Source organism: Heloderma suspectum, chromosome 6 (genome assembly GCF_057233095.1).
Source record: "Heloderma suspectum isolate Gila_16-S chromosome 6, 16-S_ref, whole genome shotgun sequence".
Taxonomy (NCBI): Eukaryota; Metazoa; Chordata; class Lepidosauria; order Squamata; family Helodermatidae; genus Heloderma; species Heloderma suspectum.
This window is the reverse complement of record NC_139463.1, coordinates 127,835,436-127,850,152: the sequence shown is the minus strand read 5'-3', so window position 1 is coordinate 127,850,152 and position 14,717 is coordinate 127,835,436. Positions and strand designations below refer to the sequence as shown.

Sequence of the window (14,717 nt, the reverse complement as noted above, 5' to 3'; positions counted from 1 at the left end):
CATCAGGACATCTTGTGGCAGCAAATTTCACAGTTTAACTCTGCCCTGAGTGAAGAAATACTTCCATCTGTCCTGAATTTCCCACCATTCATCTTCATTGGATTAACTTCTTGGGTTCTAGGATTATGACAGAGGGAGAAAAACTTCTCCCTCTCCACTTTCTCCACACCAGGCATCATTTTGGATACCTCTATCATGTCCCCACTTTCTAGCCTTTTCTCTAAACTAAAAAGCCATAATTGTGTTAGGCTTTCCTCATATGGAATTGCGACAGACCCTGATCATTTAGTTGCCCTTTTTAATTAATTTATCTGCCTTTATTTAAAGTGATATTTAGACCGCCTTTAAGGATAGAACCCTCTCAAGGCAGCATATAAGATAAAAACAGTACAAAACAACTGTTGTCAACATGCAATATATTAATATTCAACAAAAATTCTATAAAAACAGATGTCACCAATAAAATCTGCAGCCCATGGACTATGGGAAGGCCAGCAAAAACAAATGGTTCTTCAGAGCTTTCCTGAAGATTTGCAAAGAAGGGGCCTGATGAGCCGATTCCAGAGATGCAGGGCCACCACAGAGAAGGCCCTGTCCCTCGTACTCATCAGCCTAACCATCCTTGTCGGCAGAGTGGGCAGGCGGGGTCGGGAAAAAAGCAGTCCTTCATACAACTTGGGCCCAAAGGATTTAAGCCTCTATAGATTAAAATCATCACTTTAAACAGGGTTCAGAAATGTGCTGACAGCCAGTGCAGCTGGTTTTGTCTTTTTCTGTCCCTTTTCGAACTCCATGACCCCTTTTATGAGATGGGACAGGAGGTCATGAGAAGGTGACTAGGAAAACGGAAGGGTGGCTGTCGTGAGCCTAGAGCAGCTTTTAGGCCTCACGACAACCCTTTGAGATAGGCTAAGTTGAGAGGCAGTGACTTGTAGCAGTCCACCTGACTTCAGTGGGGATTTTGATAGCCGGGCCAGACACCTGGGCCACCATCCTGTACAGAATTAACGTTTAAAAAGGACTGAGCCAAAGTACATTTTGTCCTGGTACTCCATCCTTCCCCACCCTTGCGCCCTCCAGATGTGTGGGACTACAACTCCTAGCATCCCCCAACACACCCAAAGGGCTCTGGATTGGGGAAGGGTCCCAGATTAGGGAAGGTACACCAACACATGCAAGGTGGCACACACAACTCTTTGCACATGTGTGTGAGTAAAGTGCATCTTTGATGCATGAGGGAGCCAAGTGCTTGACTGAGCTCCTGCGGAGGATTCTGGGAGCTGAGAGCATCTGGGCCTGGGAGAAATACAGTGGCATCCTGCAAATGCGTGAACAGATTTCCTTTTCCCAACAGCACTGGGAATCCCCATCGCTTTCTCAGAAGGTAGGCAGGGCTGCTTGCTCACCCATGGGTTCTCAACAAAATGCAGTGCAGTAAAGAGTTCTTTACTGGGAGATATCAAAATATCACCTCCCCAGTTCTACCCCTTTGTGCTAGTTTGGTTTGGGCACCAAACCAGGGAAAGTATCTGCCTGGCGCTGAGATATGAAGACACTGGCTGCCTGAGGAGGATGGAGACTTTCACTACATTGACTGGGGGAATTTAGAGAAGGGACCCAGGCGTCCTGGAGTTCTGCCCTATTGCCCTTTGGGCGTGTGGGAAGTGGGAACCTTCCATACCAGCCTGGCCATGTATTATTAAGAACTTCAGATGAGCCCCTTCTCAGAGTACCATCAGTTAGTGAAGTACTGAACAAAGGAGGGGACTTTTCCGAGGCGGCAGTTCCATGAATCTGAAACACCCTCCCCAAGAAAGTTCAGTGGCACTGACCTTACAATCTTTGTAGCACCATGTCAAGACATACCCGTTCACCCAGGCATTGTAAAATGGGTTTGTTCCCTCTCTGCAGTTTCACGGATTTGTTGCCTCTCACTTTTATGTTATGTGAAGGATGATGAAATGTTGCTTTTACAATTTGTGCTTTTATTATTGTAGACTCCCCTGGAATCCAGTAAGGTGAACTGGGGTCGGGGGGGGGGGTTCTACAATGTGTTAAGTAATAAGTAATAAGCAAAGAGTGAGATTTGGCAAGAGAGGCACCCATCTGTCCAAAATGGAGGCCTAGCCCCCAGTTCAAATCCTGCCCAGAAAATCATTTCGACACCATAGACTTTTGAGCCCAAGCACTGGTCTGCAGTTTAAACAGGGAAGAAGAAAAAGGTTACTACACTAGTGTAATTTAAGAACTAGGCAGCGGCCTTATACCGAGTGAGACCCCGGGTCCATCTAGCCCAGTACTGTTGATGCTGACTGGCAGCAACGGCTCTGCAGGGTTTCAGGCAGGATTCTTTTCTAGCCTTATCTGGAAATGCCGAGGACCGAATCTGGGACCTTCTGCAGGCAAAATAGGTGCTCTGCTACTGAGCTACGGTCACCAGTTTACAGAGATGTGTCTTTTGGAATATTCCCTTGGATGGGGCTACTGGGGAAAACCTGCCTGCCTACATACCACCACACCCTTCCTCTGCCCAGGTGTTCACCTTTCCCAAACTAAAAAAGGGGACATACTTGTAGCATCCTTATGGTCACATTCAGAACACAGCCTGACGTTCCCTGATCCCCCGCCCCCGTGAGCAGATCCTTCCACATCACCCAAGGCTACTCCACCGGGTTCTACAGCCCATTCCATTTACACTGCGACAGCCAGGCCTGCACTAATTCAAAAGCCAAGGACTGTGTCATGTGTTGCTCGAGATATTTCAGAAAAATACCATTGCGCTACAGGATGTTACAGACTCAGGACATCCCTCAGCAGCTGAAGCATGTGTGAAACGGCAACCTGTGCGTTGCAAGCTGTGCATAGTCATTTTTGCACCTGCATTTACATGCACATGGCCTAGAAAACATTGGGCACTGCCTTGGACCCGAGCCAGACCCATCTAGCAGTGGTGGCTGGTGGCTCTGATGCCAGTGGGGCAATGATCTAGTTTCAGTCAGAACTCTAAAGGAGCTCTCCGGGGTGTGAAACCTTTAGAATTCTGACTGGTTCTGACTGAAACCCAGAGTGGATTTATCACTGCCTCCACTGCCATCCCGTCTAGTAGTGTTTGCACTGACAGGCAGGGGCTCTCCCTCCAGCGTTTCAGGCAGGAGTCTTTTTCTCAACTCTACCCAGAACTGAACCTGGGACCTTCTGTATGCAAAGCAGGGCCTCTGCCCACTGAACTGCAGCCCCACCCTGTAGAGAAGATGCCTCCATATACTTCCACCCATGTCTAGAGAACCCTGCAGGAGTGGAACTCATACACGGTTTTAAACAAGGCATCCCTGGAAGGCCGAAAGGGGGCCAAAGAGGGGGAGTGAACAACAAGCAGTTACTGTCCAGGGTAAATGGGTGCTTGGTTGGAGGGCACCATAAACAGGATGTAGGACACAATTCTATGCATGTGCACCCCCCCCCCAAATATGGGATTCATTGCAGAATTCTGCACACCAACCATCTCAGGTTGTTTTCTCTCGGGGCTGTTCGCACATCACGGCAGCATATCGTGGGTTCATTAACCCACGATAAGCAGGGATGTGCACCATGCACAAGCCCCTTGCCTTTCCTGTAAGCAACCTGCAATTGCTGCGATCAGAGGTTGTCAGTATGACATGCGAACAGGGCTGGCCCAAGATATTATGCTGCCTGAGGAGAACAAAATGGCGCCCCCTCCCATTCCATATACAAAACCCTTTCTTCAAAACTGAACTTCTTTCTTCAGCACCAGTGATGGGACAGCATCCTCTGCCACACCTGAAGGCAGCAGGCTAGCTTAGGGGGTGTAGGGAAGGCCACATGGCACACAATTCTCTCCTCCCAACACCTTGCTGCCACCTCCCAGCATTTGCCACATGAGGCAACTGCCTCATTTTGCCTAATGGTAGTGCCAGCCCTGTGTGTGAACCTGGACCGATGGGTCGCTTAGGGGCTAAACAACCCAGTGGTTAACCCAACAACAAACCATGGATTCACCGCTGGGTTCTTTAGCCCCTAAACACCTCATCATTTTCAGTTTGTGCATCATGCTGACAACCCCTGAGTGCGCTTACTGGAGGTTGTTTGCAGAAACTGGGAGCCGCTCGCAGGCAGTGCACATCCCTGTGAATCGTGGCTTAAATAACCTGCAATTTGTCAACATTATGTGTGAACCAGGTCTGCGTCTAAACCATAGCAAGATTCTGGCTGCAAAGGACTGGCTTCAAAATGACGCGGACACTTTCATCTGCAGCCAGGGAACAGCCAGGGCGTCAGAAGCTTGCCTGCCTGTGTAGCCCTTCCCTTAACTGGCAGAGGCAGAATAAATTAACCCTACAGCCCCTAATAAAGATAGCAACTGTATGCAAATTTTAGGATTTTGCATCATGTCTGCAAGTTGCAGAATACATAAGAGCCCTGCAGGATCAGACTCAAGCTCCATCCGCTCTGGCATCCTGTAGGAAGCCCACAGACACAGCCAGCCGCCTTGTGGTCAGCCCATCGGTGCATTGCAGCCTCCCCGAACCTGGCACCCTCCAGAAGTGCTGGACTACAGCTCCTGGCTGCGTCATCTCTCTGGGGTTTCAGGCAGGGGCTCTTTGCCAGCCCTGCCTGGAAAAGCTGCTGGGGACCGAATCTGGGACTTTCTGCATGCAAAGCAGGCCTCTGTCCCCAAGCTATGGTCCCCTCCCCTAAGCAGGGCAGGCAGGGAAGAGCTCTCCCCAACAGCTGGTACTCAGAGGCAGACCGCCTCAAAGCCAGAGAGTCAGTGTGGTGTAGTGGTTAGAGTGCTGGGCTGGGGAGTCCCAGTTGTAGTCTCCACTCGGCCATGAAGCTCATTGGGTGATTTGGGGCCAGTCACTGGCTCTCAGCCCAGCCTACCCTACCCCACATGTTTGTTGTCAGGCTAAAATGGAGAGGAAGAAGAGCATGTAAGCCGCCTCGCATTCCTTGCAAGAGGGAAAGAAGCAGGGTATAAACGTAATAATGAATGAATAAAAATAAAACATGGCTGGTCTGTATAGGCTTCCTCCTCCTCTGCAAATTTATCTGATCTCTTTTTAAAGCCATCCTTTAATTCAAATTCTCCCTCAAAACCCACCTTTTCTGTGAAGCTCTTGGCCTGATCCCCTGGTCCTCGCACCTTCGTATAACTCTGTCTTCCCAACCTGGTGCCCTCCAGATGTGTTGGACTACAACTCCCAGATTCCCCCAGCCAGCATAGCCCAACATATCTGGGGGGCACCAGGTTGAGGACGGTTGCTGCAACTAAATCTAAGTACAAATCATTGAAATACCTGCCCATTCTCCCCTGTTTATCCATTCTCCTCCTTTTCCTCTATTGTCCCCCGTGTGCCCATTTTTAGTTTGTAATTCCCTTGGGGAAAGGACCGGTCATCTCCTTTTTTGTACATGGATGGCACCAAGACTGGTCTGGGTAGTTCCGAGGAAGGGTGAAGAGGCGTATAAGGTGTATAAGAGGCGTATCTTTCGACAAAGTGCCCCATGATATCCTGATGAGCAAACTAGCTCAAAGTGGGCTAGATGAAACAATGATCCGGTGGATCCACAGTTGGCTACAGAATTGGACTCAAAGAGTGCTTATCAATGGGACCTTCTCAAACTGGGGAGAAGTAATGAGTGGGGTACCGCAGGGCTCAGTCCTGGGTCCAGTGCTCTTCAACATTTTTATGAATGACTTGGAGGAGGAGGTGCAGGGAATGCTGATCAAATGTGCAGATGACACCAAATTGGGCAGGATAGCTAATACTTTGGAAGACAGAAACAAAATTCAAAGTGATCTGGATAGACTGGAGCGCTGGGCAGAAAACAACAGAATGACATTTAATAGGGATCAATGCCAAGTTCTGCACCTAGGAAAAAGAAACCAAATGCACAGTTACAAGATGGGGGATACGTGGCTCAACAACACTACAAGCGAGAAGGATCTGGGAATTGTTGTCGATCACAAGCTAAATATGAGCCAACAATGTGATGTGGCTGCAAAAAAGGCAAATGCTCTTTTGGGCTGCATTCATAGAAGCATAGCTTCCAAATCCCGGGAAGTACTAGTTCCCCTCTACTCAGCACTGGTTAGGCCTCATCTGGAGTACTGTGTCCAGTTCTGGGCACCACACTTTCAGAAGGATGCAGACAAACTGGAGAGGGTTCAGAGGAGAGCAACAAAGATGATCAGGGGACTGGAAACAAAGCCCTATGAAGAGAGACTGAAAGAACTGGGCATGTTTAGCCTTGAGAAGAGAAGACTGAGGGGAGATAGGATAGCACTCTTCAAGTACCTGAAAGGTTGTCACAGAGAGGAAGGCCAGGATCTCTTCTTGATCATCCCAGAGTGCAGGACACGGAATAATGGGCTCAAGTTACAGGAAGCCAGATTCCGGCTGAACATCAGGAAAAACTTCCTGACTGCAAGAGCAATACGACAATGGAGCCAATGACCTGGGGAGGCGGTGGGCTCTCCCACACTGGAGGCGTTCAAGACGAGGCTGGACAGCCATCTGTCAGGGATGCTCTGACTTGGATTCCTGCATTGAGCAGGGGGTTGGACTCGATGGCCTTGTAGGCCCCTTCCCACCCTACTATTCTATGATTCTAAGGCACTGACACTATCTCCCCCCCACACTCCCTCCACTCCCAACCACTGGAAGTCTTATTTGGGGGCATGCCTCTGGCTCCTCAGCTTTCAGCAGGCTGTTGCTCATATAATGTTGAGCATATCTTCGCGGTCAGTAACGACTAGTTACTTGTTTTTTAAAAACAAAAGCTAAGCTTAAACTGGAAGCTGGATTTTATGCCCAGTACCACAGTTGGTATTTTCCCTATCCTCTTGTATGGCTTAGGGCTTCTTTCAGCAAGGTGGCGGGTAGGAATCTAAGTGGTTTGGGACCTGGGTATTTCAAGGGCTACCTTGGTCCAGAGGAACCCGCCTGCCTCTTTTGATCATAGAGAAACTTTTGTGCCTTGTCTCTCCACCATTGGAGGTGCATTGGGCAAGAACGTGGGATGCGGCCTTCTCCGTGGTGGCAGCCAGGTCATGGAATTCACTCGGGGAAACCTTGCCAGTCTCCTATAGTCCTGCCTTCTGGCACCAGCTTAAAACATTGTTTTTTAGGCATGCTTTTGGACAAAATCATTTGGAATCCCACGGCTACTGTTTCTGGTATTCTAAAAGTCCTGATAAATTGCTGCCTCCTGGCTTGTTTTTTGTTTTCCAGTCTTTTAGGGGGTTTTAATTGTTGTTGTAGTAATTTAATTGTTTAATTAATTTAATTGTTGTTGTAGTAATGTATGGCTGTGAGAGCTGGACTATAAGGAAGGCTGAGCGCCGAAGAATTGATGCTTTCGAATTGTGGTGCTGGAGAAGACTCTTACGAGTCCCCTGGACTGCAAGGAGGTCAAATCACTCCATCCTAAAGGAAATCAACCCTGAGTGCTCATTGGAAGGACAGATACTGAAGCTGAAGCTCCAATATTTTGGCCACCTAATGCGAAGAGAAAACTCCCTGGAAAAGACCCTGATGCTGGGAAAGACTGAAGGCAAAAGGAGAAGGGGACGGCAGAGGATGAGATGGCTAGATAGCATCACCGATGCAATGAATATGAACTTGAGCACGCTCCGGGAGAGAGCGCAGGACAGGAAGGCCTGGCGTGCTATGGTCCATGGGGTCACGAAGAGTCGGACACAACTGAACGACTGAACAACAACAAATTGTTGTTCTTATTAGTAGTTGTGGCCACCTTGAAGGCTACGCTCCTTAAATGGGGTGGAAAGGCAAGGCATAAAGATTTCAATTACTAAGACAAATGAAATGGAAAGGGTGAGCATGGAGGAGGGGACAGGGGGGAGGAAGGAGCAGTTTTTGGTGTGTTTGATACATACATACATACAACGTGCTTAGCAGCCATGCAGTCCTCCCATGCCCCCGCATCTCGCTGAGGCCCCAGGCCGGTTGGTTCTCTGTCTGCCTCTACAATTAGTTTTCCTCATTTATTATTTTGTGTTACTTGTTTCACATTTACAGTATGTCAAGCGATGGGGTCTTCAGGGCAAGAGCCCTCCCAAGGCAGCTCACACAATACATTTCATACAGGGAAAACAGCAAAGTCCCTCCCTCGTTTGCTCACACTTTTGAGGGGGGAAATGGGGGTGGGGATGGGCTTAAGGGCTCTGAAAGGGAGTCAAGGCACCGCCCCTGCTCTTTCGGCCTCCTGCTTTCCTCATCTGGGCCTCTGCGATCCGGTAAGCATCGCTGTGGTCGGTTTAGAAATTTGCCGTTCCAAAGAGACTCTCCAATGACACAAAAGCAGCCACGGAAGGAGCATGCCTGAAACAGCCCCCCAAATCCTGGCTAGTGTAGACAGCCCTTGGTTTCTTGGGATTATAGCTTGCCTCATGTCTGGCCCTAGATATGTGGGGTGCCTGAGATGGAACCTCACTGCACATCCACAAGACATTTTGCAGCCTCAGGAGAAGGACAAGATGTACAAAAATGGCCAACTGGATGGGTAGTTGTAAATTTATTCAGCGCTGGAAATGGGACAGCATCCTCAACCCCAAGGCTGTAGGCTAGTTTAGGGGGAGCGTGGCAGATCTTGTAGCCCACACCTCTCTCCGCCAACCCTTTGCTGCCACCTCCTAGCACCTGCCACCTGAGGCAGCCTCCTCACTCTGCCTTATGGTAGGGCTGGACCTGCACATATGCCTCTCCCATTCATTCATTAAAATGGGGAGCAATCCAGAGTGAGTTTCTCCTGCACAAGCCTCCTTCAAGGAGGCTTGTGCAGGACGTCTCTCTGGATTGCAGCCCATGGGGCAGAACTGCTCGTTCTTCACTCCTCGCCCATTATGGCACCCAGAATACGTCACCAATTTGGAGAATGGCGCAATAACCATCCTGCTTTCTTTTGCTTTCATTTGGGAAAGAAGCCTCATGTCGACTCCTCGCCCTCTCTTCAGCTTCCGATCCAGCTCTCCAGACAGCACCATGACCAAGAAGCCACGGCAAGCCAGGGAGGGCCGTGTTATCCCAGGATAACTGACCACATAAACAAGATCCTAAATGGCTCAGGCAGCAATCCCCAGCATTGTTGCAATTTGCCCACAAGCCAGTTCCACTGAACTCCAAGAGGCTGATGTCTGATTAACACCTGGCTGTTTGGGTTCTAAAACTTCAGGCGCTTCTTCCCTTCTTTTTTATTTAAAAAGCTTTACAGTAGAGTAATGCGCTTTTAAATAGAAAGCACTACCCATGAACCGTTACAGTGTTTAAGGGGGGGGCCTCCCAATACACGCTGGGGCTGGATTGACAGTGGGGCCGCAGGAAGTGACAGAGAGGGCAATACCCTCTGGGGTCTGTGATTGTGGCTTACCCGAGGTTCCCCACCAAAAACCCAGTGCCAATCCCTGACCACAATAGTCAACCATTGCTTTTTTTCTGTAGCCTTTTGGGAAGAGAACTTGGACACACACACACACCCCATGCCAGTATGTAGAGCAACTGGGGAATTAGCATCCATCCCAAACAGGTCAGGGGTAAGATGTACAGACATGACCATTTAGGCTAATAAGCCTTAATTATTATTACCCCACCCCACCCCGCCATTAGATAGCACTTGGAGAATAACTAAATAGGTTTCCAGCCTCGATTTCAGGATTCATCAATAGCAGCGCTTTCATTTAAAGGCCTTTAAAATTAATGGGCTATCTTTTAAAAAAGAATTCTGTAAAGTCCACAAAGAGCTCCATCTGCCACCACGTAATCCAAAATGCAACTCACCATGGTGTATTTTATGTAGATTTTTATAGTGGGCTGTACTGCTCAGCCCTAAAAGCCGTGACATACTTAAATGGAGACAGTGAATCTAGGAGTTTCGAGAATGCTGCAGCTGGTTAAGCTCCTACCACCACCAGTAGTTGGGATTAATGGCTAGAGCAGCCTTCCCCAGCCTGGTGCTCTCCAGATGTGGTGGACTACAGCTCCCATTGGCCATACTGGCTGGAGGATGCTGGGAGTTGCAGTCCAACCCATCTCGAGAGCACCAGGTTGGGGCAGAGCTTCTGGGTTAAAGGCCAGGACTTCCTGGTCAGCTTCCAAACCAGCAATACTCATTTTAGAAATTGGCTAGATATGGACTGGTCTGTATAATTGGATTCAAAGAGTGCTAACTTTTCTCAGAAGGGAAGAGGAGAGATGAAATTACAATGTCACCCCCCAGTAGCTGATGTTGTTGCATCCGGGCACACAACAGGGCACTAGATCCGTGGAGGAGATGCTCTGCAGGCACAACAGTTTCATTCAACTCCATCATTTTCCTCAAGAAAGGCTGCTACCACCTCCAAAATACAAGCCTGAGACTACAGGTCACTTGTGGGGTTCCATGTCATAAAAAAGAAGCAGGGCTGCAGCTCCACACTCCCATATTATAAGCGCACCATCATCAACAACCAAGCACACGCACACACAAAAGAATGCTCCTTCAGAAGAATTTCTGGTGACAATCTCATAAATGTAGCAGACTCAAAGACCTTGTTCTATATAGACTAGTCTGTGAATTTATTCCACAGGAATATTTTGAAGCCAAAAAAGAAGCCGGCAACTCCATGAAATATTTCTCACGGGGCGGGGGAAGAATCTCACATAGACAAAGTTTACTAAAACATGTGTGCGCATTTTGAATTCGCCTCCCTTCCTTCTTCCCACTCTTCAGTGTTCCTGCCAACCCCATTCTTATGTTGGCTTTTACTCATTCATTCATTCATTCCCTCCATCACAGACTGACCTGTCCATATATGCATGTCTAATTGTGCGTTATTATTTATGTTCAGATTTGCCACTGCCATTCGAAAACAACCCCCAAATCCCCGTTGTAATGACATGTTCTGCCAATAGGGGGTTCTGCACAAACCTGACCCTGGAAACCTTTCCAGAGTGTCCCCCCTCCCCCTTCGGGTCTTCCGAACTTCCCAGATTTTACCCCACACAATCCGCCCGTCTTCAACATCCTCCTGCCCTCGCTGGGCATACGCGGGTGCCCTCTCCCGCCACGGTCCCACCTCACTCTGTGTCCCCATTTTAGAGACACGTGGAGGCACCTACGCCCTCCTCCTCTCTGCCTCAGGGGCAAGGACCAAAAGTGGATAACGGTCCATATAGCAGCCATTTAGGTGCCCAGCTCCCATTGTTGGCCACGCTGGGTGGGAATGATGGGAGCTAGAGTCCACCACATCCAACCCGCACCAGGTAGGGGGAGCCGCCATGCCGCCTAGCACTCGGCAGGGCCCCCTACCGCCGACTACCGGCAACACAGCGTCAGTCCGTCCACATAGCCCAGCCTTGCACGCCGCCCCCTGCAGGTGATCCTGGGGAGTGCAAGGGTAGACCAGTCCATATAAGCGGCGATGGACCAGCGCCTCCTGCCGCTGACCCCGGAGACTGCAGCTCGAAAGGGGTCCGCGCCAGCCACAGCAGACCCGCGGCCCGCGAGCGCTGCGGCCCGCGAGCGCCGAGAGGACGACGCCCCCCGCGGCTGGGTCCGTCACTCTCGAGCAGCGCCCCAGAGGGGGCGCAGCAGGCGGGGGAAGGGAGCCCATCGTCCCCGCCACGACGGCACAGCGCCCGCGCTGCGGCGCGCTGCGGGAGCCCCCTCTTGCCTCGCCGCGGGCCGGGAGAGCCTCCGGAGCGCACTCACCCGGCGTCTTTTCCAGCCGGCCCTTCCGTCCCCCGCACAGCCGGACTTTGGAGATCAGAATGAGCAGCTGCTTCTGGCACAGGGACTTGGTCCCGCGGGGGCAGACCTTCCTCTGGGTGGCGACGGGGCGGCTGGCGACGGGATCGCGGACCTCCCGCTTCTGCCGGATCAGGGAGCTGGCTAGCGCGGCCATGCCTGCCCCATCCGGAGGCCAGGCGGGTGGGCCCGGGCGGCCCGGGCGCGTCGCTCCGCGGAGGGGCGCCGCCCTCCCCGCTCCGCTCCCCGGCTAGGGTCCGCGGGCCAGCTCGTCCCGGGAAGGGGCGCGCGGGAGGCGGGTCGGTCTCCGCTCGCTTTCGGGAGGGCGGGGAATCGAGGCGCCGGCGCCCGCGCCGCTCCGCCCCAGCCGGCGAGGGGCAGCGTGTCCTGGGCACGGCTGAGGGAGCGGGCGGGCGGCCGGGCGGGCGGCGCCTGTTCGGGCGGCGGGCTGCTACGGCGAGATTTCGTCCATCCTGCGGAAGAGCCCGTCCACGCACGGAAGGTGCGGCGAGTCCCCACGGGCGAGGCCGGGGCGATTCTGCTCTGTGGCTCTTCTTAAGAATTGGCGGCGTGAACGACCCGTCTTTCTTCGTCCACCTCGGCTTCCGCTGCGCTCCGCCGCTTCTGCAGGGCGGGGAGGCGCGCAGGAGACCCCGATGCCCTTCAGAGCTTAATTGTGTGGAGACGGAGAAAAGCGGGGCCGGCGCGGGCGAACCCGGGGACCCTGCCCAGCGCGCGTGTGCGCATCTGTGTGTGTGGCGGGGAGTGAGGGAATGGAGCCGGCAAAAGGGAGCAGTGGGAAGGAGGGGCGGGGCGGGGCGGGCGGGGCGGGGAGGGAGATTGTCACACAGCCGTGACAACGCTTGCGGGGGGGCATTCCCCCACTCTGTAAGCCCCCGCTCTTGGGTGCGGGGGGGGGGAGAAAGGACTGTACCCACCACTGATGAACGACAGGAACGGGAAACAGACCGTGGAGGCACCCCTCCATTGATAGCTTGGGGTGGGGGGTATTTGTGGGCTGCTCCCGTGAGGAATTGGGTAAGGGGCTCCCCGCCCCAGTGAGTTCCCTTTTCAGAGAAACATTCAGCTTAACAGTCTCCTGCGCCACAGAACTAATCAAGCAGACACGCAAAAATACTGTTCTTGCTGTGGTATAAATCCAAACGGTGTCTATTTGGCTTCAGAACAGCCCCACCCCCAGTGCAACCAGAGATAAGCCTACCGTTAATTGGCGGAGGCACTGGGGGCTCCCCGAGGGTCGAGATGGAAGGATATTTTCCATGGCTGGACATTTTCCCCGCGGGCGGAGGCTCCGAAGCACAAGAGGAATGAAAGAGTCATGATGAACCGGGGGTGGGGGGAGAAGTGGGGAAACTGTCCCCAAAGTCACGCTGACTTTGAAAAGGTTCTTGTAAGGGGTGTCAGTCCCTGAGAGGGGTCCGAGAATTATAATGTGGCCTTGGGGGCGGCAAGAGAGAAAGAACCCCGTAAGCGCCCCAAATCCACCTGCTTTCCCTTGAGTTCGCCACGGGCCAGTTCTGGATTGCAAACAGGGCCCCCTACAGGCAACGGTCTCCGTCTCGCCTTCGGGGGATCAGAAGCGGCACCCCCGAGAGGATGCTCCAAAATGCCCCACAGAACCAGACAGATTCATTCGGGGACGTAACGGGAGTGGCAGACCTTTCTGAAGGATGAGGGCAGGGCCTGGTCTGGGATTCATTTTAGACACAAGCGCTCAACTGTGGGAAGCTGTGAAATCATAACAAAGAAATGAGCATGTACAGAGTGGGGTTTTTTTGCCCACCTGCGCACAGAACTGGATTTAGACCTGGGAGATCTGGATTTGTCCTGCCTCTGTCATGGGCTCACTGGGTGGTCATTAAACAGCTTCTCTCTCTGTGCCTCAGTTCCCCCATCTACATAATGGGAATAATTGTTATCTGTCGTGCACAGCTATTGCAAAGGGAAACAGTGCAGGAGCAATTTAAACACAGTGGGGGCTGGTGGCTCCAATGTCGGTGGGGCGGTGATTCTGCTCCAGGTTTTGGTCAGAACGCCAAGCACCTTGGAGAGCTCCTTTAGCATTCTGACTGGTTCTGACTGAAACCTGGAGTGATGCACCGGCCCACTGACATTGGAGCCACCAGCCTCCACTGTTTAAATGTATGTTGTAAATAAAATAATGGCACGCATCAATAAAGCTGAGAGCAGGCTTACTTTGAACCCAGAACAGAGGCGTAGCTCTCCCCAGACCCAGTTTCCTGTGCTATGCTTTGAGAAAGAAGTTGCTGAGCTTGTGCAGAGTGCACCCTCCCCTTCACCACCAAGTCTGTTTCACACACAGTTGGGATGACAGGCCGTCGCTTCCGCAGCAAGGAAGGGGTGGTATCTGGACAGGATTGGATCCCAGCACCTCCTTAGGGTTTCTGTGTACAAATTAGCCAGACATGCAACCCTTAAATCACCTCCTCCTGTGGGGATTTGCAAGGCACAGGGAGGGAGAGGCTGGCATACGGATCAATACAAGAGGAACAAGGACAAACGGCAGCTTATTCCCACCCTGGGCGCAGTCGATAGAAACGATACGGTAAATTATGGAATCCTGCAGAAAGCAGTAGGTCTGCAAAAGGGATAGTGGAGGAATGGTGTGGAGGGAGCCCTTCCCACTGTGGAGCCAAAACTCACGCCCTCTCTTCTGAATTGCGTGAGAATTGTGAGAGGCAATGAAGAGGAACTGTGGAGGCACGGGCAAGACCCAGGGTGACCATCTCCACGACCCAACCGTCCCTGTGCTGGGCCAGGCCAAGGAAAAGATGGCTATGCTGTTCTGGCCTCCAGAAAGGCCTGCCATGAGCTGTCTTTGTTGAAGGAAGATGCCAAGAGCTGTTGAATTATGCAGGGAGAGGCCTTCCTTTGCAGCACCTGCAAGAGACCTGGGGGAAAGGGACTGC

At 51.8% G+C, this 14,717-nt stretch overlaps 1 protein-coding gene across 1 annotated transcript in view; it reads right to left on the bottom strand.

Moving 5' to 3' along the window:
- FGF11 (fibroblast growth factor 11) overlaps positions 1-11,923 on the bottom strand; it is a 28,923-nt gene extending 17,000 nt beyond the window's left edge. The window contains exon 1 of the mRNA XM_084808703.1: positions 11,731-11,923. Within this exon, the coding sequence (XP_084664829.1) occupies positions 11,731-11,923 (193 nt within the window). The remainder of the gene's footprint in view (positions 1-11,730) is intronic.
- Positions 11,924-14,717: the final 2,794 nt, after the last annotated feature.